This window comes from Thermobia domestica, chromosome 1 (assembly GCF_964235325.1).
Source record: "Thermobia domestica chromosome 1, izTheDome1.hap1.1, whole genome shotgun sequence".
Lineage (NCBI taxonomy): Eukaryota > Metazoa > Arthropoda > Insecta > Zygentoma > Lepismatidae > Thermobia > Thermobia domestica.
The window spans coordinates 230,215,323-230,227,507 of NC_137454.1; the positions used below are offsets into that span (position 1 = coordinate 230,215,323).

The following is a 12,185-nucleotide window of genomic DNA, read 5'->3' on the forward strand; positions in this document are numbered from 1 at the left end:
ATAAATTACACGAAAAAGTCAGTTTACCTCCATAAAAAGTAACTTTTAGTACACAAATTTGAAAAAAAAAAAAATAACTTAGTGACCAACTTGAAACAAATGAACTTTTAGTTTAAAAAAAAAAAAGAAAGAAAAAAATTACTCGCTATGAGCCCTGAAATACTAGCGTGTTCATTGCATACTTTTAAACTAACATCTTACCGACGTTGCCTGACATCAATTTCGTCCTCTTCTTCATCAGAACTACTTAATGTAGGGGACTGAACTCTCCTTGGAGGTATCACACTACGCCCAACAATCCTATAATAGAGAAAATACTGCTTTTAAAACATAACTGTAAAATGCAGTTCACATTAGATAATCACTTGCATTTAATTAAGACATTTACTTCTAGGACTACTCTTCTACTTAAGTTAGGTGTTTCACACAAGTGATAAATAAAATTCGTACGAAAGCACTCTGCCAAGCAACGCATATAATACATAATAGCTACGTAAATGCACAAAGAGCATTTGGCTCGTGCGATAGAATATATACACAGACACCCCGAGCGTGATTCGAATCCAATTAAATTTCACACGGCTTTTTTTACAATTTTATAACCACTAAACTGAAAAAGGGGGAAAAGTTGGAAATAAACGGAAATATATCAGTGGGGAATTCTTTATGAAATTCTTTCAGATTTACTACGAGCATAATAAAAAGTCTAGTTTTGCCTAAGTACCGCTAGGCGGGGTCCATTACATGTATAAAGCAGGTATAGGATTGCGAGGCCTTTCTCCTATGGTTCTAAAATTGCAGAACTGAAGTAATGCATTGAAAATTACGATAATCGATACATATACAAAGACTTCATTACGTAATATTCACTTAAAAATATCAATTAATAGTCCTCCGATATAAGGCACTTCGAAACCACGTCCTTCAACAGAAGCCATAATGAACAAAATACGCCAGAAATGGATAAAGAATTTTATATAGTACCCAAAGAATATACGATTTATGAATCAAAATTCTTTACTTATTTATTCATCGATAGTGAACTGAAGTGATCATACATTTTTCCTTATTTTAAGTCATGTAATAGCACATGAGTATTTTTATATTGTTGTTTGTACCGTGAAAACGATTCCAAGTGCGCCAAATTGCGTCTGTAGATAATGAATTACAAACCAGTACAAAGATCAACATCTAATTGTTACCAGTTACTTCTATTATTAAGTCGAGCAAACACATTAATTTGAATTTAATATATTTTATACGGAGGAAAAAATGTATTAAATACACTATTTTTATTAAAACTGTTTTACAGTAGAAAGTTAAGAATTTATTTCTTAAAGGCCATCACTAAAATGATGCTCTTTTAAATAATAATAATAATAATAAAAAACTGATACTAAATAATTTCATAAAATGATTTCGTCATTCAATATAATGTGTGGTGTATCAACGTTGTCAATTTGGTGATTGTGGAACAAGATCTGATGACTTCATTGACTTAGAAAATTTAAAATGTAAAGGTTATCGAATAAGTCTAGGTCTCCAAAGGCACTTACTTATCTTGCCCTTCAGTTCTTGTTGCTCAGCACATCAGTTAGTATGGAAAAAGGGGTTTGGTGGGAAATAGGGTGGATGGAAATTAATTACAGAGGTAATAACTATGCTTTTCTAACACACCAATACTTGTAAATATAAACATTCTTATGACTTCAGTATAAAAATATTTTAAGTTACTGAGCTTCCTCTTTTGTAGAAGTTGTTAATGTTACAACTTCTGTAAAAAGTGACGATGTCGGAGTTTAATTGTGATTCCGTAATTCGAAAGAGAAAGGTGTTTGTATAAACGATTAAGACTTTTTTGTTTAAAACTTCCACTTTATCAATGTTGTTTGGTATCTTTTAGACGTTTTGAAGATCTGATGAAGTATCGTTATACTTAGCATCTGAAATATGTTCTTGCAGTCGGAACATATGCTGTGTGTTGTTTTTTTTTATCAGAGTTTTGTTACCAAAATACAAAATCCTCACAATTGAAGTCAAAAAAGTACTGAACTTCTTAGATTTCTATCTTTTAAAAAATTCATAATGAATATTTTATTAGTAGGAGTCATGAAACAATCCTGTAACATACGCATGTATTAATGTACATGTTACAAAATGCCTGTTATGCTCAATGTCTAATTATGATAAACCCTCAAAATAATCTCCCACATTGTCCATAGTCGATGTGGAAGACGTCGAATACCATCGGTAGCACAATCTTCTGCACCATGCTGAAGCATGATCTGTTGGCACACAGCATTTCAATGTCCAGGTAAGTCGCATATCATTTACCACGCAGTGATTTCTTCACCTTGGGGATGAGGTCAAAATCATAGGTTAACAAATCCGGTGAACGCGATGAGTGATCCAACTCTTTCCATCCCCATCGGCGCAGTAGGTTCCGTATACAAGCTGGCTTATGTGGCTTTGGATTATCGTGCAGTATGATTCTATTATGCAGTAGATCTGGACGCTTCTCACTAATGGCACCTCGTACATGTCACTGCAACAAGTCTTTGCAAAATACGCTGATGCGACTGTCGTACCATAAGGAACGAAGTAACAAACAAATGCATCCTTTGTCTCATATGCTATAATCACCATCAATCACATTTCCGATACTTCTGGCTACGTGATGATCTTGGATGTCTCCACTCTGAGGACTGCGATTTCAACTCAGGTTCATACGCCCTGGCCTAGAATGCTTCCATGGCGATGATCTTGGAAAGAAATTGTTTGCCTTCATGCTCATAGCGATGCAGGTGATCGGAATAAACTCCGTCACTTTTGAACTTCCGTGAGGGAATGTGGAACCCATTTTGATGGAACTTTACGTAGGTTCAGATCTTGCGTCAAAATTTTATTAATTGTGTGCTTCCCAATCCCAGTCTCCGTCTCTAATTCACACAGAGTCTATCGTTTCTTGTTCTGCAACAAAGGTTCCAACACGGAACGTGACACTTCGGTCCGCACACTGAGAGGTTGGCCTGACTGTTCAGTGTCGCTGGTTGCTTGGCTCGCTGTAAAGCTGCTGCCCATCTTGCGACATTTCGATATGGAAGATCATTATTCACTAACGCTTCTACCAAATCTAGGTCACGCTCACTCGCATTTCTCCACTTTTCAAAGTGGAGAACAGTCACTTTGATATACGATCGCTGTTCCACTCTGATTACTAGGGAACGAAACTTTGTGTGTTGAAAAACTCGGAAATATTTATTTATTAATATGCTATAAATTTTGAAAATAAGTGATAGAACCAGACAAATATGTGACAAAAAATTAAAAAAAAAAAATCGTAACAGAAACAAATATTATGTGCAGTGGCGTGCGGTGACTTTTCTCATAGGGGACTAGGTTCAAACAGAATGTGCGCTGTACAGTGTGACACCAAACACAATTTATATGTTTCTGTAAACGCTTCTTCTTGCAAACCTCTTTTTTTTTAAGAAATTGATAATTTCAGTCAGTTTTGTTTGAAAAATCTGAGTCTGTAAACTGACATTAATTCACTCCGCAAATTGTTAAAATTTAAAAACTCCCGTAAAAGGGTCAAAAACAAGCAATCTGGAAATCGAGATTTGAAGCACTGAAATTTCTTTGAATCTAACAGCTCAAGAAATTGCAACTCACTGAGATCCTGAAATCTCACCTCCATTTGTCCAATCACAGTATCAATAATATGGTAGAGACGTACATATTTAATTTTTAGATCTGTTGAGTCATCTACTTTACGTCTTTTATTAGAAGATTCCCGTTGTCATCTAATTCTACTTTTCTATAAGTTTCTTCAAAATCGTTTCTTGCACTCCTAAGATGACATACCGTTTCTTGTACTTTTTCGATGCAATATTTCACATCTAATGTTTTACTTTAAAGAATGTTAAATAGTATGTCTGTGCGCATAAAAATATGACTAAAAACTTTTAGTAGAAATGCAAAATCGAAATCCTTCAATGATAACACACTAACGACTAACGAAATCCTTTTGCAGTCATGAAAGCTTCGGTGTCACAATTATCTGAATCTTCTGCAATGTCCTGAGTCTTCTGAAATGTGCTTTTTGGGAAAAAAAATGTGATGATTTGCATCCGATTACCACAAAGGAAAGTGAAATGAAATTGATGTCCCCCCAGAATAAGCCTCAAATCTTCCCGTCTTCCAATGTAAGACAACTCTGCTCCCTGATCCTCCATAGGATTGTTTTTCAACTTCACAAATATTTTGAGCATCGCTTAACACACACATATACAAAAAAAAAAAAAAAAAAAAAAAAAAAAAAAAGTCTTCTTCCCGCCATGTTGAAAACAGATTTGCGCCGCTGGCTATATTTGATTTTCATTCACTGCATTCACAATTTTGGAATTGTAATTCCACCTTATATTGGCAACCGTTGGAAATCGCTTAGTTACTTCTGATTCAGCAAGCGCGTTACAGCATTTTGATGAATGTGAAAAGAAATTTGGAATGCCAATTATTGTTCTAAAAAGTATTTTACATTCCTTGATTTGATTAACAGACTGTGGAACAACGAGATTGAGTCTGTGAGAATAGCAGTGTATGGAGAGTGCACTGGGATACCTTTTCTCAAAAGATTGTAAACCGTTCAAATGTCCAGAAAACGTGACAGCTCCATTATAGCCTAGTGCTACAACCTTTTGCTTATAATTAAAGTGAGAGAGAATTTGGAAAACATGCTTACTTAGAGCAGTTATACATAGTGTAATCACTACTAATATCTGCAAAACAAATAAATCTTTTATGAATACTGCCGTCATTCACGTACCGAATATGACTGAAAGTTGAGAGAGCTATGCAATGCCCGTAGTTTTGTTCAACGTTATTGCTGTAAAAAGTATACTGTTTATTTCTGAGTTAATTTTATTCAGAATTACGACACCAATATATTTAATAATATAATTCTGAATCCTGTTTGATTTTCTTTAAACATTCCGGTGTTGTGAAGATGACAAGTCAATTTAGTGTCGTACTTAGAAAGTAACTGAATTACTTCAATATAGTTTCCCTAATTGACAGACCCTTTCTGTTCGTTATGTCCTCTAAATGATAGCTCTTCTTTAGCCATAAAACAAATCGTTTCATTAGTTCTCGGTTTGAATCAACTTCTGCATTATGCTTTAAAACATCTGACCTTCTTTGCTCACTCAATTGAAAATCAATTCTCGCTCTCCCGAAAGTTATCAATTTAGTTATTGTGGACACGTGTGAATAACACTTTTCGTGGCGCAACTTGGCTTTGTGAAAACTGTTCATGTCATAAAAACCATAATTATTCCGCACGTCCTTTTCTCTGTGGAACAGAATATAAGGCCAACAAACTGTTTGTTTCTTGACTCACATGCAATTAACTATTTTGAAGGAGCAAAATAATCCGTTTTGATATTATGTATATAATCTTTCATTTTTGTCTGAATGGAAATGCTTGGAGTTGGGTCTACCATTGGTTATTATTTGTTGCTTTTCTTGAAAACTAAGAAATCCAAATGATACCATGAATAATTGGTCCAGAATATAACACTGAAATGGCCGATCCCCATTTCTTGTACCAATTGAAGTAATACCACTGCTTGCGCCATCGCTTTGCTGCAAGGGACTCGATTTCTCAGAGGAGTCCCCTTCCATACTTTACTCTTCGAGCCACTTTGAAAATATATTGATAATCTAAAAAGTTCACAATTCATTAGATCTCTTATAGTGTCAAGATTAATACTATAAATTTAATTGAGTTAAAACTATTAACTATAAAAAGCAGACGAGCATTAAATTCGCTTACGACAGAACGCCCGAGCTTAGAGCCTAGACAACATGATATGCGGACTAGGTGGCTGGACCCTGTTCCTTACCTCGAGAAAACCCGATTAAAACCCGAGCGTTTCCGATCTCTATTTAGCTGTCGCACCCAGCACACGGACGCGGACTAAACTTGTGTGAGAAGAATTGAAACAGAGTTATTTTACGAAAATAGAGAAATATAAACAACGCTTTCGTTTTCTTTGATATATATTTGTCACAAAATACTTTATTTTACAATACCAGGGGACTAGCCTAGTCCCCTAGTTCCCTTGACGGCACGCCGCTGATTATGTATATTGTAAACCTCTTAAATTCAGTTTTAAAATGCAAACCTTCTAGAGAGCTATTCTTTGGTCGCGTTGCAGTGGACCACCACCATAGTTTTGTCCAAGTTCTTCACTGTAAATTTGTGACGATTATTTGAAAAACAACTTATATTGCGAGAAAGATCACTCCACGTCACAAGAAACAATTCTCGCATATCTGAAACACGAAATTTCACTAACACTGAAATTGGCCACATCTTCCTCCACTTCTCCTTCCAAAACACGTGCACCTTTATACAATGTTTGAAAACGTTGTTTTTTCATAAATGTCTGTAAATTTAGATGCTAGCACTTGTCAATTAGCTCCAGTAAGTTCTTTCAATTTCGTTTCTACTATGCGGATTTCGTCCACTGAAGGTGACAGTGTGTTCGATGACGATTGAACACACATGTCTTTTCTATACAACGAGAAAGAAAAGACAGGTTTGTTGAAATGAATGCTAACTCGAGTTTTACTGAGGGATCTTTTAACAGTTCTTCCAGAATTTATATAGACGATGCTTCGTCTTTGTTGAGATCATATACGACAGATATGAATTGTCCAAATTCTGGGCATAATACTCAATGGCATTCAACCAAGTGCCCCATCGTGTAACTACAGGAGCGTGTGGAAGAGGAATCCCAGGACATTTTTGATTAAAATGTCTATTCTTTTAGGTGACTTGATAAAAACTTCCTTTTCATTTGAAACTAGTTTATTGACCTTGGGATAAAGAACTCTTATCTTTTCACATATTCTATGCAACGCATGAGTCACACAGGTAACACGCACCATTTTGTGGTAGCTAACGGCAAGGCATACTGCAGCTTTTTTAATGTAAGCTGCTGCATCTGTAACAAGAAGAAGAACATTGTCAAATTGTATGTCTTCTGGCCACAATAATTGCATTACTTCGTTGAAAAGCCTTGCTATCGTTATATGTGTAGCAGCAGATAGCTCTTCACACACTAGTAAACAATTTTTTGTCAACACGGTTTCGTCGTCATTACTTAGCACTCATACAATCACATTTCCCACTTTTTTTTTTTTTTTCACTGCAGTCTGTAGTTTTGTCTATACATAACAAAATATTTTAATGCGCACATTCCGATCGAATATATTGTAAAGTTTGCTCGTAACACCTGTGCAGATAAGTTTTTCGCAATGTTGATTCATCAGGCGGTTCGAAGTTCATATATTTCACGAGAAACTTTCGTAATTCAGGATTCTTTAATTTGAACAATGGAATATCTGCAGATACAAAAGCTCTGCACAAGTCCATTGAAAAAGTGCACTGCAAATGAGATGAAACAATTGCCTTTATTTTAGGTATTTTACAGTAAGGAAAACACACACACACTGTGCTGAAGCACCCCTCAGAACACAAACGAAAAGACACGTAGTGGATTCAAAGTCCTGCAATGTCGTAACTGGTTTGTGGCTGGGTAGAATTTTCCACAATAGGACCTTACGTGTAGATTAAAGGTAAGGTGCCCGAAGTCTGCTAGTTAATGTGCTCAAAGACAAAACAAACTTGACACTCTCGATATGAAAGAGATGTGGGAAAATAACCATTTTTTTTTTATTTCGAAGATTTAGATGAAGCAGGCCTCAATGAGCTATTTTATGTTTTTAAAACGAAAATGCTTAAAATATGTATTTACATACAGAAAACTGGTAAATATGTGTTTTTATGTAAAATAAAATTTGTTGTGGTGACATAAAAGTATATGATCAACATTTCGGCAAAAGAAAGGGCCTCTATCTCACTGAAAATAAATAAATAAATAAATAGTTTCGTTCCCTGCTGATTACTTCCATTTTATACCAAGACTGACTCACAACTGTTTGTCCCGCGCCCAGTACTGATATCAGGCTTTCTTCCGCAGTCTGTATTTTCCATCCTCATTTGCATATCGTTAAAAAAATACTAGGTTGCCATGACGTATTTTGAGGGTTTATCATACAAGTTTATGTAACATGCGTAATTACATGTGCATGTCATAGGGTTGCTTAGGTTTTCTTCCATGATTTCTATCAATAAAATATCTATCACGGAATTTCTTTCAATTGCATATAACACATTTTTAATACATTCTTCGATGTCGAAACATTACTGGATTGCTATGACTCACTCCCCAACCGTCATATTTAGCATAGCTCACCTACAATTCGAAAGCATTTAATGTTTACTTTATTGCGTCAGGAACTATTTTTCAAATCATAATTTTGCAGAACAAATAACCTACACTTATATCGAACCTTCCGTTTAATAAACAGCTACACAACAGGTACTTATGTATTGCCATTACACGTTTTACTCAATTTGTATCTAACATTCACATATAATATACTGACGTTCTGTCAACATCCGGCCATAAACAAGTCACACGACGATGTGCTGTTTTCTAAGAACCGTTTATTTATTTCTAAGGAATTTAAATACGGAAACGAAAAATTAAAAGGTTCTAATGCTGTCTAATAAATTTTAACATTACTACCAAGGTTGAGTCATAAATCTTACAATATTCTGGTACACGATATGCCTATATTTATTACAGCATAAAGAAAGTGGATTAACATTCAAAGTAGCCTCTTGTGTTGGATTGTCTGCAGCTACCTTCCTGCCAGCTTCTCAATTCCACGTCGATTCTATGTCTCGTCTTTAGAGGCAGGGAAGTCAGTCACTGCTGTTTCGACCTCCTACAGGTTGGTGAAGCATCGAGATTTCAGCAAGTGCATAATGGACAAGAACAGGTAGTAACCCGAAGGGGCAAGGTTAGGACTGTATGTTGAGTGTGGCATTAGTTGGATGCCATCAAATTCTTGTAATTTTTGTTGCGTTTCTCCAGCAGAGTTTGGTTTCGCGTTATCCTATTTCAACAGAACGTTCATTCTTTTTACCATTACAGGATATTTTTGGCACAGTACAGCATACATCCGCTGTGAATAAAAGTCGTCATTGATGGTACGGCCGTTAGGAATGTATTCGAAGTGAATTACTCTCTCCTAGTTCCATCACACCATAGTATTACTTTATGCTCGAAATGGCCTTGTTTGACGACCATTTCTGGAAGATAACCATTACTCAACCACTGTTTTGGCACATTAGGGTTTCAGAAAAACACCCTATTCTCGTCGCATGTGAAAATCCGTTTCAGGAAGCACATATCACGTGGATTTTGTATCACGTGTCGACACACACCCACTCTCCTCTGAGCCTAAGCTGGAATTAACTCATGTGGCACAATGCGACAACTCTTGATGTTTTTTTTTTTTTTCGAGTTTGAGAAGTGACGCACTACAGTGGACTGGAACATGCCTAGTTCGTTCGACAATAGTGATGTACTGGTGGGTGGATTTTTTCAATAGCGTGTCGTACGAGCTCAGAATGTATTACCCTAGGGCGACCGCACCTTGGCTGATCTTCGACAGTTTTATAACCTGCACAAAATTTCTGGAACTAAGAGTTGTTGTGCTGTGGTTCACTGCAAATTCTTTCTCATGGCAATTATTTTCGGTTGTTGCAGCAGCGATATGCCCGAGTTCGAGCCCCTACAGTAACAGTTCACGTATCAGAGCATTGTTGAGAATTCATCGTCAATACCACTCAAAACTGACTGAATAATAAAGTACTGGCGCTTCCGTGTTGAACAGTCCGCTTCCCACATCACTTCTTGGGTTAGATTGATTTTGTACTTACGGTAGGTCCGGCGTATACACGCCCCTGCTGATTGGATTGTGGAATCATTGCAAAACTTATCACTTATCCGTGTAATAATACCTTAAACGTGCAATATAATTTCTAAATCAATTATTATTATTTTCCAAAAGGCTTATTTAATGTTCTCCAACAGCAGTATACTCCTTAACTCTAATTGATAGTTTTCGAATGGTAGTTCCAGATATTCTATGATTTGGCACGTTTCTTTGATAGAACTACAAACAACCTGATCTTTGGCTTACTAACCATTGCCATAGTCCCTAATAACCCTATCTCTTTCCTTTCTCAACAAAAAGAAGTGAAACATGTACAATACCTAAAATGAGGGAATCGGCTTTTCCACTGCTGACATTCCTCCGCCATTTGTTCAGGCACAGTATCAGAGTGATCTTCATATAATACATTTTCCATGTGATCCAATAATGTTTGTACTTTCTGGGTAGTTTCTAGTTCGAACTCCTAGAAAAAAATAAAATGTCATACAATGAATGATTAGACTCACAAATGTGCAAGCAACTGAGCCTACATAATAAATAAAGAAAATTAATTTTTAAAATTAGGTGGAGTAAGCAAATAAAAATTGGTTTGATCCAAGTGTAGGTTGTACCCCGTTTTTACTTGTCCATGCATATACGTGATCATAGCAAAACTTTAATACTCATATCTCTTTCAGAAGTTCTTACTAGCTATTGAAAATAATCGTATATTCCACATTTCATTGAATCTTTTTGTCAAAGCCTATTTATCACGAATGTAGACTACGGGTTAGTGTTCTTGCTTAGCTGCCCAGAGATCAGCTAGTTATTTCTAGGATTTTCCCTCGGTCCACCAGGTAAATGCTGGAATCGCACATTTAAAGTAGGTTATAGCCGATTTCTTTTCTCTGTGTTGCAATTCTTTGTTGATAAATTTTACAGTGAAAATTGGCCTTGAAGGTTGAATCTGGAAGTTTGTTAATAAAGAAGCACATACTACAGTATATATACATTAATTACTGGACAAGAGCACAATTTTGAGAGTTAATACGCGTGGTTCATTATGTTAAGAACCTTTACCACAATTTATACAGGAAAAACACTACTATATGCTAATATGTTTGCTCAATCTATTGCTTCCATCCTATGTATAAGTTCCAAGATTTACAATAAAAACATACTTCAACACAACCGCCTAACGAAGGCATTGCTGCGATAACGAGCTCTACATCATAAAATAATATGTGATTGCAGTAGACGCACCAGAACAGCTGTGGTATAGTACATGTGGTCTAAGAAGTTGAGCACCGATTTCAAGAGTATAGAATGTATGAGTGTTCACACAGCGGACTGGGTAGCGGAAGCGTAGTGATTAACACATTGATCCGGAAAGCCAAAGACCCGGAATCGAATCATGCATTTCTTCAATTTTATATGTAATCTCTATCAGTTCAGGTTTTCCGATTCAGTTCAAATTCGCTAACTAAATAATTAAGAATGTTAAAATACTAAACCGGTTCTACATATAATAATAATCCAACGTAAGTAGAACTGACTTTTGATACATCTTTACACTAAAACAAAACATTAACTTAAAGTAAACCACTGTTTGATCTTGTCAACGTTATATTAAACTGACAAAACTGTACACACACACTTAAAAACCAGTATACAGTTAATATTTCAATACTACTGCAGTATAATATGCCTAAAGATACTGCTGAAGTATCGAAACATCAATATAATATGTTCTGTTAATTGTGAGTACCGTGTTCACAACTGTATCAGATTAATTCACAACTTAATCACATGAAAGAGACAATTTAGCTATCTGATAGCACATTAATTTAAAAAGTTGTTCGATGAGAATCAGGCTCACAGGATCAAGCTTAACAATAATCACTCAAGTTAGTTTGGTTAAGTTTCAGTCTTTATAAGTTCACTAATTTTAGGTTTCCCTTTCTGTCTTTTATTAGCGACAATGCACCTCCATGCAATTTTGCCCTTTGCATTTTGAACTTTTTCATTTCATTTTGAGGATGGATATAGAAGTGTCCGAAATACAGTGACTGTTATTAAAATAAGCACTAACTTTCGGATCCTGTCACGTCGCCAAAAAATGGGATACAATCTAATTGCTTATGTAATGATCAATACATATCTCATAGAATCCATTAGCAGATACATTACTTATTTTTTTCTTTTTTGAAAAGTAGTTTAAAAGTTTGTATTATCCTGTTTTTATTTAAAACTGGTTTTATTGTGATTCACCCCTGTTATAAATTGCACGTTTTCATATTTTCTCCCAGTGAAAGTTACCTTTG

General features: G+C 35.6%; 1 protein-coding gene across 4 annotated transcripts in view; it reads right to left on the reverse strand.

Moving 5' to 3' along the window:
- LOC145694550 (uncharacterized) overlaps nucleotides 1-12,185 on the reverse strand; it is a 78,680-nt gene that overhangs the window by 47,085 nt on the left and 19,410 nt on the right. For all 4 annotated transcript variants that reach the window (XM_081770901.1, XM_081770893.1, XM_081770884.1 and 1 more), the window contains exons 5-6: nucleotides 10,203-10,345; nucleotides 202-300 (exon numbers count right to left, since the gene is read on the reverse strand). In XM_081770901.1, coding sequence (XP_081627027.1) covers nucleotides 202-300; nucleotides 10,203-10,345 — 242 coding nt within the window. The remainder of the gene's footprint in view (nucleotides 1-201; nucleotides 301-10,202; nucleotides 10,346-12,185) is intronic.